Consider the following 19,314-nt stretch of genomic DNA (forward strand, 5'->3'; position numbering starts at 1 on the left):
GACAGTAACATGGCCAGGCGGCGCAGGCGAGAGCTGGTTTGTAACGGAGAAAGGCCGGGAGGGAGCAGGGGCTTAGGGGAAGCGTCTCTGGTCGGCTCGGGAGAGAGCCAGGGACCAAAGGGATTACAAGGACTGTGGATTTCTTCTCATCAGATGAGAAGAAACCCGGCGGGTTTGGTAACAAGGAGGGTATGCGTTAGAATGCCCTCTAGCTCCCAGGGCAAGGCCCCACTGCAACGTCCTGCGAGATGTGGGAGAGATTCATGATTTATTAAAAAAAAAAAAACCAAAAAAAAAAAACCAAAAACCAACCAAAAAACCAAACAAACCAACAAAAACCAACCAGCAGAACCTGCCCCCGGACTGTGCCAAGCAAACCCAAATGCCAGCACCTCCCTCTCCCTCCCCGCTCCCCCCGGCTTTTAGAAACAAAGTCCCATCAAGTATTCAAAGTTTATTACAAGTGAACTGGAGATGACTCGGCATGAGCGACCCATTCAATTAACAATAGTCGGAGGACGGGCAGCTCTCCCTCGGCTCTGACAACACTTAGCACGTTAAGAGACAGAGGCCGGGACAGCTTGCATGGAAAAAAAATGCAACAGCCACCCCTCCACACGCAACTGTGAAAACCAGCAGCTTTCCAGGACCGGGGAGGAAAGAACAACATCACGGAGGCGGGATTTGCTTTTACTTATTCCTCAAGTAACAGTCGGTGGCACAGCCCTAAGTGTCACAAACCCTTGGCTTTCCTTGAGCGGGTTTTGTTTTTTTTTCCCCCCTTTTTTTTTCTCTTTAAATGGAAATTCAGACAGTATGTGAACCTATAGGGTTAAAACAAGTCAGTCTCTGGGGAGCGGAGCCTCAAAAGGGGCCTGCTGCAGTGGCAGAGCTGGTGTCGGGGAGCCCGTTTTCCTGCGTGTCCTGGGACGAGGTGCTCGCCTGCCGCTGGGCCAGCGCTGAGCTCGAGTGTTTGCACTTGGGTGAACCGCACTGACAGCTGAAGTATTTGCCTTTGATGTCCCAGAACCTGTCTCCATAGTCAAAGCTGCAAGAGAGACACAGAGACAGGGTCACTTCAAAGCAGAAGCACGCAGGGGGAAAAGGGGCCGTGCAGCAGTGCAAGCCACCGGGGGCAGCAATCCTTGGTGCTGCCACAATCTGGGTTTTTGCAAAGCTTCAGGGGACGGAACGCGCTTGTGGGATCCCCAGGAGACCCTGTGGGCACGGCCCTGAGAGCAAGGGATGGAGCGAGCCAGCTCAGGAGCGGCAGAGGTTTCGTCCCTCCGCGTTCCACCCTTCCCGCCGTGAGGCAGTGGCTCCCCACGGGAGGGGCAGCCCTGGGGACAGCACCTACCCGATTTCTTCTCCAGCCTCTATATGCCTCGTGCTGAAGAAGGCGATCCTGGGAAAGCGGAGGTCCTGATGTGACATGAAGACTCGCACCGGGATGAGGTTTGGCTCGCAGAGGTGGTTTATAAAGCGGCTGATGTTGCCATAGAAACGGGCATCTATGCAGTACACCTCTCCATCCTAGAGGAGAAATGTTGCATCTTTGATTAGATGAAGTTCGGTTCAGTATTATTACTGCTACTTATTTAAAAAAAAAAACACCAAACAAGTGATCAAACTACCGGTCATTCCGCTAAACCTCTGCAGAGCTTCAAGAAGAACCGCCACCAGGGCAGGACACCCACTCTGGGTTTGAAAGGACTGAACTCACACATTTATATTCAGCAGTACTCTGAAAATACAGTTTTCTGCACAGCACTTGGCTCCCACTAGCCCAAAGACCTGTTAAAATGCCCCTGACACTGGGTGGCACGTCAGTTCTCCCCAGCCCTGCTCTGGTAAAGCACCAGTTTGGCACAGTGAGATCCATGTTTGGTGCAGAAAAACACCTTATGCGTAAAAGCCACTGGACAGGGGAACAGGCATCTGTTCTCTCCTCTAATTGAACACGACAGCTAGGAAACACAAAGCCAGAGCCTTGAGAAAACGCAGCTTTTGCAGATAAAAGTGAAAGTGAGAACACAAAAATTCCCTTTCTGGAGAGCTCAGAGAGCAGTGATATTTTGTTTTCCTTGAAAATAAAAGAACCCCCCTCAGGGCTTTTTTATTCCAGCAGAGAATGACTGTGCAAAGCAGAGACTTTAATTACAGAAGCTAATTTCAGTTGCGAAGAGGCCAAAAGCAAAAGGATCCATTAGCAGTGCTCAAACTCCCTTTTGGGCAAGCACCTTGCAATTGTTAATGGATGAGCCATGCCAGATCACACCGCCCAACTGGTGCAGGAGCCCAGGGAAGAGTCCCAGCGACATGGTCCCATATCACTCACAGTGTCATCAGCTCTAATTTCAGTTAGAAGTAATTCCCGTCACCCCCTCACTTTCATCCATGGAAATGCCCTGGTTGGTGAGGACAACATCACCCACTACCGCATCTAGTGACCATCTGGAAAGAACTGAGCTCTCCACCATGCGAGGCAAGATGTGTTTCTTGGGAAAGGAGCCTGCTGCCTTGACCAACACAGGCAGCGTCCTCCCTGGGAAGCTGCTAAGGAGGACAAGTCCCAAAGCAAACGGCTTCCCACCTTACTATGAGGGTTTCAGGAACGTAAGAGTCACACAGTGGCTAGTAAGGAGGAAGAGGAGACACCATGAACCCACTCTGCAGTGAGATGAGTCTCCTTCTCAAGAGTGGGAAGGCACCAGGGTTTCTTAGAAGGGAAGAAGCCCAGAGAAAGCCCTTCTTGCCTGCAGGCAGGCAGGGGTCGCGGGGGTGCAGCAACATGCAGCCCCAACTGCTGCCCCTCCTTGACGGAGCACACCAGGGCCAAGCTCACGAGCAGGGACTGCAGGGGATGGGCCTGCGCGTGGGGCGGCTTAACACAAAGAGAAAGCAACCACAGCAGCTAAAACTCAGCCTCATCTTTCCCCAAAACAGTGTGGTTTTTCCAGCTCTCCAGTACAGAGACAAGAAAACTTATCCCTTTAACCAGTGGAAGCTCAGAGAGCATCTGCTGTGCCGTGTCTTCCTCCTGGAAACCCAGGAATGGCTGTAAGTTTTGGCTGTTCGATGTTTGCCCCCTTTCAGGCACGGGACATGACTGCAGGACCTGGTACACAAAACGATTCACTGTGCACGTGGCCGTCAGTGGCAGCTCAAGGTACAGGGACATCAGAAGCGACGCCCCCACCACTGTCTTTCAGTACAGCACAAGCCTGTCCAGGCCACCCCTTCAGGACACACCAGGACCCCAGGGTTGTCCATCCCAGGGTTTGGGTTCACACCCATAACAATTTCCCATCACTCGGGAGGCTGCGGGACCCGGCTAGCGCTGCCCTACCCTCCGCCACCCACCCCAGTGGGCTGCTTGGTGCCTGCGTTTCTACAGGTGCTCCCCTTTGAAGAAACCCTGAAAAAAGATTACGTGCTTGCAGCTGTACTTAGGTCTCCCTCCTCGCTTCACTAAAGGCTTCCTAAGAGCAAACACACAGAGGTCATCCCTCAAGGCCGCCAGCCAGGGGTTAGCCTAAAGGCAAGGCAAGCCCAAGGAGTGGGCTCCTGCTCATAAATGTACCAACCAGGTTGAAGTCCCTGCTGCTTTTCAACTTCTTAATTACAGTTTGACCCCTCTGTTTTCAGACTGACCACAGGACACATTACTTGGCTTTTTTCAGTCGTTGAATGTGTGTTGCTTTAAAACAGAAGAAGAAAAATAAAGGCAAAGCTTCTTTGTCACTAGCTGATGACAGAAACAAGACAGAGACTGTTTTACAGCTTTCCTTGGAAGCCACCCCATTCCTCTCAGTCCCCAGCTCACCTCTCTCTTCCTTTCCCAAGGGAAGTCTGAAGTGATGGCCTTGCTTAAAAAGCTTTAGATCACACTTTTCAAAGCACGATTTCTGCTCTGAGACAGCCTCCACAGAGCAGCACAGGGTAACTACCAGCAGAACAAGCCTCGAGTCCCTGCCAGGGCATCTGGTGGATTCCTTTGTAAGTGAACAGTTTTTTCAGTCTTCCAGCTCAACTTTTTATGAAGAGCCTACAGAGCTGCCAATCAACACAGCTGCAAGCCTGCATATACACACCTGAGTATCAAAAACTGAACAGCTGAACTCAGGATGCCCAAATGGTTTTGACAGAAGAGCATTTTGCATCAAAACCGGTGTGGGCAGCACGTACCGTGGCGGGCGGCCCATGCACTCTTACCATTTTAACAAGTCCTAAGCCTTACCTCAACCACTCTATATTTTGACTGAAATGCAGTGAGGATGCAGTCCTCCTCTTTGCAGGCTTTCAGATCATGCTGTACATCAAGATGGAGACAAATATTCTCTCTGCTAATTTGGAGAAGCAAGACCTTGGGTTTGTCTCATTAGACACCTTCAGATACAGTACCTTGTTGTCAAGGTCGAAGAGGTAGGAGTCCTCTTCACGGACGTCTGCCTCGGAATCGGATATCAGCTCACCAACATACCTGCAGACAAACAGGAAAGGCAGAAATAAGATGCTCATGCAATCACAAGGTTGGGTTTAAACACATCTTTCTGGGAAGAGGGAAAGGAAGGGATACAGCCCAGCCACAGATGGCAACCCACAGCCTTCGCACTGCAGGTCATCTCAGAGCCACCCGGGAAAACTGAGCTTTGCCAACTTACAGCAGCTAAAATCTGGCTCCAAACTCCATCTTTTCAGGGCAACACTTTTAATAATAAAAACAGAGTCTCGCTTCCAACAAAATTTACTTTTTCCCTGAGATCTATGTTTCCTTTTGCAAATCTCTTCGCTGGCCAGGATCAACACATTAATCCAAATCTCCTTATGTTCACAGTCAGACTCACACACTGGCTCTCCCATACACCAGCAATGCTTCCGCTGTTCACATCCCAAAGCAAAATGTTTCTGTCTGTCCTTCCTGTATTTTCCAGGGTATTTTGACCAATTACACAGGCTACATACCTTAAAAAGTTTTGTTTTAAAAGTCTTAGGTCTTATCTAACCAGGCAGGATCCCTGGAAGGATCTAGGCTTCTTTCTCAATCCCTCTTGAACCAGAATAAACCAAAGCTCTGATCCCAGTAACAACCACCCTGTTATAAAACCAGGTGCAAGGCGGATCACAACCAGGTCCTGCGAGCACTGCAAAGCATGTGCTGCTTGGCCTGGCTTGCTGAGAAGGGCTAAATACCCGCACCACCCCTCACACCGCAGACGCACGCTGGTTTTGATGCAAACCCCCTTGTGGCAGGAGTCCCCGCTGCACTGGTGTTCCCACATTTTTCTCCCCATCTCCATCCTAAACGGCTTGGGACTGTCAAGGTTCAGCATTTCCTGGCCCTGACCTGCTTGCAATCAAAGTAAAAGGCACAAGAGGAGAGGTACCGAGCCAGAGGGAGGATGAGAGAAGGAAACAGCACAGTAGATTCTGGTATGTAAGTCTTCCCTGCCTGCATTGCAATGCCAATTAATTATAAGCAAAGGATTCACAATATGAATAAATATTCTTCGCAGCATCAACAGAGACTTCCACGATCAGCAGCCATTATCACAGCATTCCTCTGCAGCTCTCAAGGCATTTTCAAAGTGTTAACCAACCATATCCATTTCCCCCCTGTGGCTCAAGGCAGCATTTAACTCCAGGGCTGGGGAAGAGGAGAGCCACGGAACATTAACCTGGAAAGGGCCCACGCACTCCGTGACAAGGGATCGTTTGGCAGCAGTTCCCAAATCTGAGCGATCTGGCCAAGTCGCTCTGCCAGAGCAGGAGGCTGCCGCCGCGTGCGATCCTCCGGTTTGCCCCCACCGCAGCTTGTTATTTATTAAGCGCTCCCGTAAGGCTGCGGCATTACTGGAAATCACACGCTCGTTGGTGACCTAAAGCAATATGAAGATGATGGCCAGAGAGGGAGAGAAATTGCTGTAGCATGGCACAGCAGCAGCTGAGAAACAGCTGAATAATGCTGCACGGAGAAGCACTCTGCTCAGGGACAGCCACTTCAGGTTTACAACTCAGTGAAACAAAAAACCACAATCCAAGTAAAAATTGTTGTTTTGATGATCCTTTAAAGACTGCTCCTGTAACTCACTTCCTTTCCAGGACTGCTTACCAATACAAATGATTCCCTAATTCCCCAGGTCCAAAGTTATGGAAGGATGTGCAAGAGGTACATTTTCCTACCTAAAAAAGAACAGGACAATCAGCCCCTTCATTTAAAAACTCTCGAAGTCAATCCAGCGCCTTGCTTCTCAGCAAGATGTCCAGCATGCTGATGGCAAGTGACTACACCTCAGAGCTTTACACTGCCGCTCATCACCGCAAGATCAGAGCATGCTCCATGCAAAAATCAAGAGCAACAACAAGTCCCTAGCACAGGCTCCAGCATTTTCCACGGGGTGTGGGAGATGGGATGCCTGGGGCTTCTCTGGCTAAAAGAGGTGTGGCTAAAATACCTGGCTTGATGCAGATGGTATCTGTTAGAACATCACTGTTTTGTACAGGAATGAAATATTCTGAGACCACATAATGGACATGCACCAAAAGGAACAGACCGGATCCTCACAAACCTCTGGTTTCTGCATCCCACTAATTCAAAGCCTCTCCAATAAAAGCCTCCACCATTTCCAGAACGAGCCGTTACACCGTCTGACAACCGTGCACGAACAGAGCAGACTCAGAACAACCCACAGCAATGTCATCGCAGGGGGAGCAACAGCAACTTCTGAGCAGTGACAGATCTGGAGGCCAGGGAGGAACCTGCACACGAGCACGCTCCTGAGCATCTGTGAGCGGAAGAGCCTAAAACCTCGGTGGGAGCCCAGCGGGGCGGGGAGGATGACACTGCTGCATCTCCCCTCGCTCAGCTGCTGCTTCCAGGGTGGGGCTGAAGGTATCGGAGGCCATTAGTAGGAGGGTCTGGAGCGACTGGGGGCTGGGGAGCCCTGGAGATGATGGTGGGAGGGCTGGCTGGCCACCGTGCCAGCAGAGCCTCGCTCTCAGCTGCCAAAGTGCTCTGAGCACTGCTAAACACTCCCTGCAAAAGCTGCTGTGGGCTGCCAGAGGGACAGTCTGCAAGCAGAAATGGGAAGGGAAACCATTTTTGGAGTGATTACAGAGAAAAGTTGAAAGGTATCTGAAGTACAGAGCAGGCTGAAAAGCAGTATGTTTCTAAGAAAGGCATTTACACACAGAAACAGTCAGGACCAGCAGAGTTTGGAAAATAGAAGCACTGTGAGAACTATTCCAGATTTGCCCCTCTTGTGGGCCTACGTGAAAAATTGTGGAATAAAAGTCATCCTTACGCCAATACAATGATCATCCTTCCAGTGCAGAGTAATAACCTGCTCAGGGCTCTAATCCAGACATTTAATGCACAATGCTCCTCCACTACAGCCGATCCCAGGAGCTGCTGTGTGCAAGCACCCCCGAGCACCCCTGGCACCAGGGCTTCTTTGCCAGACATGAGGAAAAGAAGAAACCAAGTCTATAGGTTGTCCATGAAGAATCACAGGGAGGACATCAGTGCAGCTGGCTTAAGGAGGAGAGAAGGACTGTTGAGTAAATAACACATGTTTGTGTGTGTGCGTGATGGAGACAAGGGGAATGTATATGGGCAAGACATAAAATAGCTCAGCTTTTGAGTATGCAGCTCATTTAGATAATGAAGAAGATAGCGCCTACCACTGAAACAGTGGCAGCAGCTCCTGGCAAGGGCAGAGGGAAGAGTTAGGCACAGTGGTGGTATCTGCACCCCATCAGCTCTGATGCGCTCTACAACACTCCCATCTGTGTTAATTACACCTGTTTCCTTGGGCTGCTTATTCACCACTGCTTATTCCTCTTGCATGCCAGCATTCCAGTAAGGTTTGGTAAAGCCAGTGCCTTTTTTCCTTTGGGAGCAGTTTTCGTGCAGGCTCTGGCTCATCTCTGGGCACTGAACCAGGACACGGGGACCTTTGGTACTTAAAAGGAAGCCCCACCTGAAGACAGGCTTGAGACACTCCCCACAAACAACAGAGTTTTAATTTTAAGCTTCACCTCCGAAAAAAACCTTTTTGTTGTCTGGCAGCTTCTAACATGGAAGAAATACTTGGCCAATTCACTTTGCTTTTTTTTTTTTTTTATATTCTGCAATAATCTTCCTCAATCCCGCACCCCAATGCTATAAAACATCACTAACTAGTTATAAAAATCTCTAGAACCGATTTCCATGAAGGGCATCGGTCCAGCCCTATTTAGAAGGTCTTAACTCACCATAGTATTGCAATGAAGAAAACACTTTCCAAAATATTTAATAAAGTACATTTACCATTTTAAAGCCTAAAACCTGTGGGGTTCAACGGGAGTTTTTTCACTTGACATAAATCTGAACATTTTTGTTCTTAAGTACTTTATTGAATCAGGGCCGAAACACGTGTTCAACGCCAAGTGCTTTACTGTTTTGCTGAATCAGACTAAAGCCAGAGCTGTGACACTGGAAAACCTCTTGAGAGGTCAGTATTGAAACAGAAAAAGATCTGATATAACAAAGTTGCTCCAAAAATTCCCTTGGCCTTAAGTGTCCCAGATCCACGGTGAGCACATTGAGTTGAGCACATTCGTAGCGCAACCCAAATGCTTTTTTCCCTCCATCGCTTCTGTTTCAGGGGGGTAGGAGAGCTGAGGACAGATCCCAACAAGGCAGAGAGGGGTGAAAAAAGATCCATACTATGAGGAAAAGGACAAACAGAGCAGGAAACAGAGTCAGGAAACCTCCAACTGAGGGCAAGCAGCTCGGCTTGATGCCAATCTGATTAGCATGGAAACCTCTCCTTGAAGAGGAGCAAACCATCCCAGCCCTCGGGAAGCGATGCGTTTTTGTGAGCTAATGAAAGCTGAATAACTTACTCGCACACAAAGGTTCCCAGTGGAATGTCTTGCATTGTTCGCACACCCCAGCCCATCTTTTGTGTCCGATAAAGCTGCAATCGAGTCCTGGAAAAGAGGAAAGGGAGCCATGTTAATGGCAGCACTCTGCAGAAAGACAACGGATTTTCATAGAGAGAGGAGCAAAAAACCCAGCAACCTTCCATCACCACCAACTCCGAGATTATTTCAATACTCAACCCCCCTGGTTGGTGGAAAGGTGGAAAGGGACTTAAGGCAGCGTAGCTCTGCAGAGAGGAGTGCTACGGGGGAAGGCAGGGAGCTTACAGTGAATTAAGAACACCTTGAGCTAAGTGCTCTGATCCCTTTGCCCTCTGCTGAGGCCGGTGCATTTAGCAACTCCATCATATCCAGCTCCCTGGCTGAAAGACAAGGAAGAAACGCTGCAACTTGAAACTTCTTGGTGTAATAGCTGCTCTGTGGAATTTTACTGATGGAGTTTATAGGCAGAGAAACAATCCTGTAAGTCATTCTGCCTCCTGCTCAGCCAGAACTTGAGTTAAGTGCAGGATGAACAGTCTCCAGGGCTAGGGAAGGCTTGCTCTGTCCCCGAGGGAACCAAAACCCACTCTCAGCAATGCTGTTATCGGAATAAAGAGAAATCCGACGCTCACCTTAACTTCACCCTGTTGCTTTTTCCGGTACTTCTCTCCTCTTCCCCCCACCCATTCCCTGCTTGCACCGTCAGCTCAAACCAGGGGCTGTGTGTTTTCTCCTGGTTGCTCACAGCTCCTGGAGCCTTCACCAGGGCAAAACTGACTTCAGGTGAAACCAGTTACAACACTGTATTTCAGGCTTGAGGAAGGTCCCCCATGTTTTGCTTTGTCCACCGGAGCAGAGCAGAGAGCCAAGCTCAGGTTCAGGCTCTGCTGTTGGGGCTGACACCAGCAGCAGCAGGACCGCAGCTCCGGTCTCAGCTTCCTGGCTGAGCTGGGCCAGCCTGCCAGATGGAAACATGTGCACCGCCAAGCAGAGATAATTTGGGGAAAATCTGACGAAGGAAGCACTGAGAATGGAGCCGGAGCACCCACGTATCACGCTGCAGCCCAAATGCAGGAGGATTCCTCCGCTGCCTCCCCAGGGACCTCAAGCACAGCTCCGCCAAGCACCTAACCTGAGCACCGGCTTCCTGACAAAGCTGCTCTCCCAGGCTCATGGTTGGGTTTCCAACCCTTCCTGCCTTTCAGAAAAACACTTTAGCAAGGCAAAAATGCAAAAGCAAGAGCTCTAGCTGTACAGCTCCTAAATAAACACCCACATAGACACCAGAGCTCTGGAGCTTGGCAGGGAAAACCAGAGAGGGGTAAAGTTCTGTTGAAACGCATTGAGCCTTTTCCTTACTTATTTTTAACGTTGCAAAATGTCATTGAAACTACAAAGCTTTCAAAAAAGTGTTATCAGTACTACAAAAAAAGTTTGCAAAAAGTCTTTTTTCCACTGGGATTCCTTTGAAGTTTGTCCTGATACATTTAGTGCAGCAGCAAACTTCATAGCAGAGATCCAAAACAAAACATTTACACCTTCAGTCTGGCACCAAAATCATAACAGCCTAATCAGCAGCACCGAGGACAACAGGTATTCAGATAACTAATTCAGGGGGAGTCATGCCAGTAATTTGGAAATTTTAAGCAGCCACGTCTGGGCATGCTGGCCTATATTTCTAGTATAGACTGCTAACTTACAAGACCTTCTCAATTAAAGCTTTGCTGTTTCTGTTGCTGTTGTTTTCTTCACAGATCTCCACGTGAGAAGTTACATCTAGGCTGTTTGTACAAACCCACAAGCCATTTATATATTTTATGGTCAGGCTGATGAAAAAATGCCACAGATCCCACGTGACAGTGGCAGGGGCAGGGTGCAAATATTAACTGAGCTCATGACCCCACTGCCACTTCATTCCCACCAGCAGCACACAGGAACCTGCTTGCATCCCACCGCTACGTGGTAGCACCTGCCCCAACTTCCGTATCATCTCGGGAAGTCCTGGGTTTTGTGGGTTTATGAGTGAGCTGAGACTAGAGGGCCAGAAAGCTCACGAGTTTGCTGTTGGTCTTGCCAAGATAAGCTGCATTTGGATCATCCTTCTCACCTGAGCCCGTTCTGCACCACTCGGTTCCTACAGGTTCGCCAGCATGAGCACGCATGATTACACTCAAAGATGAGCGGCGGCTCAGCCATGTTGAATTCAGGCAGGAGTCGGCCATCCTGAAGAGGAGAGGCATTCAAGACTGGGTTAGTTGTCTGTTCCTGTGACCCCTCCAAACCAGAGGCAGGCCAGAGAACCCCAAGGTGAAGGCATGCCCCGACATCCCCAAAACCAGTGTCAGACCTCAACCTCCGCAGTGGTTTTGCTCTACCCCGATGGTGGCACTCTCGCCACTATGACCGACAGCTGCCAAACAGCAAGACACCGTCTAGATTTTTGCTGCCTGGCATCACCCTATGCACCACCAGAAAAAATATCTTACAGTGCTGTGCAAAGAAACGGTGTGCATCACCACTGTTATCATTCTGCAGTGCTGGAGGGGAGAAGCGGGTGCTTAGTCTGTCTCTGGAATAAAGCCTAAACTTCCAGATTACAAGGCCAATACGCCCAAGTTCTGTGAACCACATTATCTTCCCAAGTAACACTCCCAAAAAACCTACAATCCAATTATTTACCAGCCATATAGGATTAAGGAAGCGATAGACGCCGTTCATCATATTTAACAAATTTCGCTTTTAAGGCTTCAAAGATGTAATCACCTATTAACATGTAAATAAAATGGCTACAAAGCAAAGAAAGATGCCAGTATTCCCTCTGGGAGAAACGTGCAGAGTTTCACAGAACTTCTAATCTTAGCAGAACCTGTCCAAATATTAACCTCAAAACCTCCCTGGAGGATCGAAGCAAGAACTTACCCAAAACAAACCAGGCTTCTGGCAATGCTGCAGTTAAAACCTCTTTACTTTGCCTTCATCCAGAAGGATCACCATAAATAAAAGCAGGCAAAAAATCTCTACTGCCCTCCCCTTGTTTACATATTACAGCATTTTCTATGTTGCTCTGAAACGGAAGCTGATTTCACGCATGGATTATTAAATGCTCTCTATCACATGGGTATAATTAATGGCTCAGTTGGCATGACAGTAACACAAATAAGTAACACTAGAAAAGCTTCCCTGAGTACGTGTTTTGTTATCATCACATACATCTCAAAGCTGAGACTACAACTTTATGCATTTTAAAAGAAAAAGTAGAGGAGTTGTGCACGGAACTGTTTTTAAGGTACTATTATAAACCCTGAACTGTGCCAAGTTCAGCTCACAAGCACTGGTCTAACCCAACCAGAGGTTCTGTGTCCTCACCTTATCATACCAGCAGCGCATACTGAGTTGGCCACACATGCAGTTACTGGAGGAGCAGTCGTCTATACATACGCAATACTGGAAGGGAAGAAACGGAGTTAACTCCACACCACTCGCACACAGCTGAAAGAGCAACTTCTGTGACTGGGTCAGAGAGGATACCACAAGTCTTTGCCTCTCCTGCCACAGCTCCTTAGCCAGAAAGATAACCAGCCTCACCGGTTCGGTGGCATTTTTACCCCATTCCTTATTTCTGTATGCAATGAACGTCAAAGGATTCCAGCTTGCAGGAAAGGATCCCACGCTGAGCCACCTTCATTTCTCATGAGAGGATGTCCCCCTGTGTTACTAACCCTCCCCTGTGCCCTATGAGCTGTACTCCATGCTCAAGGAAAAGGAAAGCTCCAAGGAGGGACCAGAGCTGGGAGATGATGCAACATGATGGCTCAGTCCTCCCCTGCTGCTTGCCTCTTCCCACACGGGTGCTCCAGCTGGCTGCTTCCCCAGCACTCCCCAAGCCACCACGGTCCCACCACCAGCTTCTGTACAACAGGGCTTGGGCAGGAGAAGTTCACTTCAGCCACCTGAGAGCTGTGCCCAGACGTACCCTTACCCCACCCTTCCCCACCTCTGCTTTCACAACCCGGCCCTTTGAGGACTTCCAGTGTCACAATAAAGACCTTGGCCTGGGTGCTGCAGTCAGCAGGAAGCCAGCATGAGGAAGGCCTCCCAGCAACTCACTAACTCTCCAGATACAGAACAAAGAAAAGGATAAATGGGAGCCACATCAGCCAGTACCAGATGGCTGATGCTACAAGCACACAGCTGAGCACAGAGGTTAGCCTAAGTATCAGAAAGGAATCATAGAATGTCCTAAGTTGGAAGGGACCCACAAGGATCAAGTCCAAATCCTGTCTCTGCACAGGACAACCCCAAATTCACACCATGTCTCTGAAGGCATTGTCCAAGTGCTTCTTGAATACCATCAGGCTTGGTGCCGTGATGCCTCCCTGGGGAGCCTGTTCCAGGGCTCCACCACCCTCTGGGGGAAGAACCTTTTCCTAATATCCAACCTAAGCAGAAGGAAGAAAAGCAGAATCCCATTTCCTAGAGCAAGGACAACAGCTTTAGCTGGAATTTGATGACAATATTAGGACTAGACATTCCCATTCTGAATGCAAAACCCATTCTGAGGTGCAGTGCACTGCAACATCCCTGAATACTGCAGGGACAGGACAGGAAAAACATGGATACACACCTGTAAATGAGTGATGTTTCTATCAATGTCCATTGGGGAGGTGACGCAGTTCTGCGAAACATATTTGTAGTTGCTAGGACAAGGCTCGCTGTCCACTGAATTGATACAGGGAATCGGGATACGCTCATAACCCCGGGCAATGTCTCTGTCAGTGGGAGAAAGAATTGTCACAGAAGAAAAGCTCCCCTGAACAAGGGGCCATTCAAATGCCATCCTGGGGCAGAATTACTGTCTTTGATCACTGAGCATTCAAAGCCTGAAAGCAATTCAGACTAGAACAGAGTTCATTTTTTTCTGCCCTGCCTTACAGATTGTTCTTTGCGCTTGCAAATATTTCCATTCAGAGGATGAATTTACAAACCACAGTCTGAATCAGCATGTGCTTATTTCTTGCAAGCTCCAACTGACCTTCACACCAGTTTAAAAAGCTAAGCACGCACTTACAGTCCTTTCTTAAACCAGGCCCCCAGCCTCCCCCATGCAAAGGCTCTACTTCATGACCCACAAGCAAAGCCAGCTGGATTCTCACCTGCTCACAACCTTCTCTATCTGGGCAGGCTTGTCAGTAGATGATTCTCTGAGAGTCTTGTTCATCTGCAGGGCCACCCAGACCTGAGAGTTAAGGCTGGAGCACTGGAGTGGAGTCTCACCCTCCTTGTTCTTTAAAGTGACATCCGAGCCACGGGAAAGAAAGAGACTGCAAAACAGCAAGAACAAATAAGCATCCCCCAAGAGAACCCACACAAGGGGAAAATGAGCTGAATCACATCCTCCAGCCAGCCCTTAAGGGACAAGGAAGAATCTGTAGTAGTGAATAATCACCTGAGTTTTCTTTATTAAGCATGGTTCAGTGAATCCTTCTACATGAAGGCGCTGGCAGAAGCCACAGACTGGAGCTCTAGGCTCTCACAAGAGCTCTGGGCAAACCTCGCCTTGCTTCAGGCATGACAAGTACCTTGCTGGTACCAGCCTAACTTCAGACAGGCTTGAAACTCTCTCTGGCAGGGAAAGATATGGGATGGGAAGAGTAGGCTGGAAAAGGAAGAGTCCCACAGAAAACTGGTATTGGACTTGGCCCATGTTTATATTCACCAGCTTTTGGTAAGTATACATGATGACTTTATTCATAGCGGTGATGAAGCAAAGGAAAAGCCCTGTTACCATATTATGCCACACTAGTTGCAAAACAAAAAACCAAATGAAAACAAAACAAGAGCTCTAATCAAGGATGGCTGACACCCTTCTGCTGGGAAGCCCAGGCTGAGCACTGCCCCTCAAGCCCTCTGCCTAAGACTCCAGGACCACCCCGTGTTCTCTGGTCTTTTTTATACCAGCTCTGGCAGCAGCTAGTATTTCAGACCCACCACCCCTAGGAGCAGGGCAATAGAGAAACAAGCCCTCCATCCCAAGTTTGTTTTGTCCTTAAATGCCAAAGGCATTTCAAAGCATCTCCCAAGCTTGCCAGCCAGCACTCGGAGAGAAAGGAGTGACATGGGGAACGTGGCAGGGCTGGAGTCGTACTTACACAACACACTCGTAGCGGTTCTCTCTGGCTGCAATATGCAAGGGTGAGTCCCCGTGAATATTCACTGCATGTAAATCACACTTAGCAGCCAGCAGTATCTCCGCTATGTCAACGCAGCCAGAAAAAGCAGCCCAGTGCAAACAAATATTTTCCTCCTGGAGGGAAAGAAAACAGAGTAGAGGGTGTTTAGTGCATTAAAACCCTATAGCTTCGGGACTTCACCATCCTTAGCTCTACACCTGCAGCATTCAGCATGTGGCCTGCAGTCTCCTTCCCTACACTACTCCTCCTGGCTGGGTCTGCTGGGGCGGGCAGGGAAATCTCCACGCAGACAAGGAGGGAGTTCTCACTCCAGCCGCCTCCACGCACCAGAGATGGGGAGGCTGCACACAAAGCAGTCCGTCACCTTCTGTATACACACAGGCAAATCGTCTGTCTCTAAGCCACAAAACAATCTGGATCAATCCATGAGAGATGTGACAGCCATGAACAAACATGCTGGAAAAGGCTAGAAGCTGAGCCTCCCTAGCCCAGACAGACAGGAAAGCTAGTGTGTCTCCCAGTGCTACAAAATTAAAGAGAAAAAGAGCACAGCACAAGCTATAGGGTATATGAAGGTGCTAGAAAGCAAACCACAAGCCACAGGGAAAGCAATCAATCTGACTTCAGGCATCTCTTAAATACTGTATGCACTCATCTCTCACTAGCAGCACTAGAAATAGCTGAACACTCATCTTTTTGATAGAGATATTTTAAGCGATGATACTCTGTTTTCTGTTACAGTGCAATTTGCAGCACACTTTGAACCCTTCCCCATGACAAGCTCTAAAGACGTCGATTACAGCAGTGCAATCATAGTAATCATCACCTAACTTTTATCTTTTTTTTTTTTTTAAAGCAAAAATAAGGCATCTCTTTTAGTCTCGCAACTTAACTTAGATCCTTCCTTAAATGGGGAGCCTATTGACATACACCAGGGAGTGGGGAGACCTCTTTCTATACGGCTTCTGCTTCCCATTATGGTAACAGCTACAAGAAAAACCCTCATCAGCATCACATACCAATCTACAGAAGAAATTAATCCTGTCGATTGCACAGCAGATGCTGCTGCTCAGACAGGTTACAGACACCTAGACTTGCTGCTTTGCCTTGCATTGGCTACTGCCTAACTGAAGCGTAATTACAATCAAAAGCATTTCTCCCGCTCCCGAAATACGATGTTTCCCAGCACAAGTGACACAGCTTCTTAACGACTGCAAGCAGGAGTCACCAAACGTAGGTACAGTAACAGATATGCGATACGTACGTCTGCTAAGAGGGTGGTTTTCTTTCAAGTGAGTTGTTGACTGAGGTGATTTGATTGTCATCATTTAATGTGCGACCTTGTAAGTGGTAGCCAAAAGCCCTCCATGACAGATCAAACAAGTCAGTTTTGTTCAGCCAGTGCTAGGGCTCTGAAGCAATGCAACAGTCGAAAAGCCCCCTCTCTCACCTTGACTTTTGCTTTTAGGAACAGTATCGGACCTGGACCTACCTGGGAACTACCTAAGCCACCAAGGAAACAGAGGCTCCTACCAAGAAGGGCCTTTCAGACTGGGGACAGCAACTCTGCGGGAACAGCTGGACCCTTTCTGAGCTCGACAGGACAAACGTGCCAACACTTACCCCTGCTAGCACCCAAGACACAAAATGAGGCATTTAAGGAGACAAATACAAGCCAGCTGCTTATTCCCTTGGAGTCAGAAAAGCACTAGGAGCCTTGGAGAGGAAGATACATTGCCATGAGGTACACCAGAGGATGAACTGATGGCTGGGTAGGTACTTTGCTGTAACAACTCTGTGCAGAGAGCAGTGAAGCCAGTTACCCCTCATTTATCAAACTATCTCACATCTACAGGCCAAAGCCTGGAACAGGTCAACCCACCCCAGTTTACACCCAAGCCTGCCTTGCAGGTACCTCTGGGGTTTCAATATCCTTAGAGACAGAAAGGGAAAAATGAGGCAAACGCTGTTAAGAAAAAAAGAGAGTAGTGATGATATAATCAGTCTCCTGAACAGAAGCCTGGATACTCTCCTTTTTTTCCCCAGTCATCTCCCTTGTAACTTCTCTGTATACTTGAAAATCCCCATGAAACCAGCTGGCACAGCCCAACGTGCAACGCTGCCGGGCCCACAGAGCTCCCAGGGACTCCACCTGGAGTCAGACGCCCTCAAGTAAGCTGTACATCCCACCTGAGTAGGATTTACAGAGGTGAAGAGCAGACCAGGAGCCAGCTCCAGCACACTGAGCCGCCAGCCTGGGCACGCTCTGTCCACATGGGTGGCTTCATGCCTGTTACACCTAGGACAAGCCAGGCTTGTGACACTTGCTGGCAGAGCATCTACCCAATCCATCTGCAAAACAGGAGTACAAGCCTGTGCTGCGCAAAAGGCACGCAGGATGCCCCTAACCCATACCCAGTGCACACTAGCCCATGACCAACATGGAGCTGGTAAGTCTGGACTGAAGGGGAATCTGCCTGGTGCAGCATCCAAATAGTAGCATGGCAGACCCAGGTGGATCAGAAGCAGCACAGCACAGAGCTGACTACAGCATGCGGCATGACATAAAGCATGTATAAAGCATCCGTATGGGTGGAGGAAAACAACTTCTTGCAAGCTTGTAAACTCTTCCCCAAAATATGGAGGAAAATTCTCCCATCAGGCCCTGCCCCAAACCACCTGGGTCGAGGGACCACCACGCCCCCCTGCGCTGAGCCCAGGATCGGCCTGCTTGGGCTTGTTTGCTTTTTAAACAGAGATTGTGGCTAATTTCTGAAACGGATTCCAGGAAGAACCTCACATTGTCGCGGATGTTGATGTCTGACCCCTTTGCAAGCAGCAGCTTCACCAGCTCAATATGCTTGTATTCAGTGGCCCAGATCATCGGCGTCCAGCCTCCATCATCCTGGGAAGGGAAAAAGAAAGGGTGAGACACGCGGAACAGGCAAGATGGTCTCCTGCTGGCTTCACAAGTCCCATGGCAGCCACAGCATGGTACACCTTGCCTGGGAGCCACAGACCCCTTCTCTCCCCATGTCTGCCTCACCACTCTCCTTCAGTCTGTGCTGCTGCAGGGAGAGGTCCCTCAGGGTTCTGCAGAGCCCAGCGTGATTAGAACCAACATGCCTCAGCAGGCTGGAGTTTATTTGCAGCTCAGCACACCGGCAGTGGATCTCCAGGGCTTTCAAATACAGCTGATTGTCCAAATGGCACAATGAGCATCCAGCTTGTGTAACAAGGAACCCTGATGCAGTGCTGCCTCTCCCCACAACAACAGATAAGCTCTGTGATGGTGAGTACCAGGCTTGACTCATCCCACAGCACGTCCGTGATCCCACACACCCCCTGCCAGGAGGGGCACAGGGACACCCTTGAGCAACAGGCTCCACGAGCAAACTCAAGATTAAGGAGAAACTGCAAATCAAGGCACAGAGAAGGAAAGTTTCCATGAGGTCAGTGGAGGGGATCGCCTTTTCTGGCAGACGAGGATGCCCACAGCACTGTCGTCCTACAATGTTTTTCGGGTGCCCCCCAGCAGCAGGGCTGTATTTCAGTGACACAGCACGCTGTGTTTCTCGCAGACGCCACACTGCCGAGACTCATGTGCCTGACCTGAGAAAAGCAGCTTCTGCCCCGCGCAGAAAGGCCTCACCTGGCAGTTGACATCCATCTTCCCATTGGAGAGCAGGTACTGAACAACATCATAGTGCCCCTTCTTGGCAGCCAAGTGCAGACATGTGGAGCCCTCCGCATCCTGGACACAACCACAGAACACGCACTCAGGGACATCCCTTCCCAGCATTTCCCATGTCTACATGTCACCACTGATACTTAGGAACAGCAGAGAAGTTCACAGACAGAGCACAGAACTCCAAAAGGCCCCAGCCCACAGCCACAAGGGGAGAGAGCAGCAGCAACCAGTGCGGGCATGAAGCAGCGGGAGCTTCATACCAAGCTCAGAGCTGCAACCCATGCAGAGTAGGAGGCTGCGAGTGCAAAGGGTATGGGAAAAGACGCCTTTGCGAAGCCTAGGGAAGGTACCAGCCCCAAACCCTGGCTGGCAGATTGATGCTCCCCTTCCCCAGCGGACCCTCTCCACCTCTTCTCCATGTACTGGAGAGCCAATGAGAGGCAGAAATCCCTTACAGAGGCAGAGCTTGTACTTTACATCAGAAAAGTAGCCTTGTCTCAACCTGAAATGCTCTGTTTATAC

At 49.2% G+C, this 19,314-nt stretch overlaps 1 protein-coding gene across 10 annotated transcripts in view; it reads right to left on the bottom strand.

Moving 5' to 3' along the window:
• Positions 1-277: 277 nt before the first annotated feature.
• The window catches only part of LOC104052160 (histone-lysine N-methyltransferase EHMT1-like), a 124,114-nt gene continuing 105,077 nt past the window's right edge, over positions 278-19,314 (bottom strand). For all 10 annotated transcript variants that reach the window (XM_064469045.1, XM_064469049.1, XM_064469048.1 and 7 more), the window contains 11 exons: positions 18,754-18,855; positions 17,902-18,006; positions 15,060-15,214; positions 14,064-14,231; positions 13,535-13,679; positions 12,277-12,354; positions 11,018-11,133; positions 8,890-8,976; positions 4,405-4,483; positions 1,358-1,533; positions 278-1,048 (listed from right to left, as the gene is read on the bottom strand). In XM_064469045.1, coding sequence (XP_064325115.1) covers positions 865-1,048; positions 1,358-1,533; positions 4,405-4,483; positions 8,890-8,976; positions 11,018-11,133; positions 12,277-12,354; positions 13,535-13,679; positions 14,064-14,231; positions 15,060-15,214; positions 17,902-18,006; positions 18,754-18,855 — 1,395 coding nt within the window. In that variant the 3' untranslated portion in view covers positions 278-864. The remainder of the gene's footprint in view (positions 1,049-1,357; positions 1,534-4,404; positions 4,484-8,889; positions 8,977-11,017; positions 11,134-12,276; positions 12,355-13,534; positions 13,680-14,063; positions 14,232-15,059; positions 15,215-17,901; positions 18,007-18,753; positions 18,856-19,314) is intronic.

Source organism: Phalacrocorax carbo, chromosome 18 (assembly GCF_963921805.1).
Source record: "Phalacrocorax carbo chromosome 18, bPhaCar2.1, whole genome shotgun sequence".
In the NCBI taxonomy this organism is placed as follows: domain Eukaryota; kingdom Metazoa; phylum Chordata; class Aves; order Suliformes; family Phalacrocoracidae; genus Phalacrocorax; species Phalacrocorax carbo.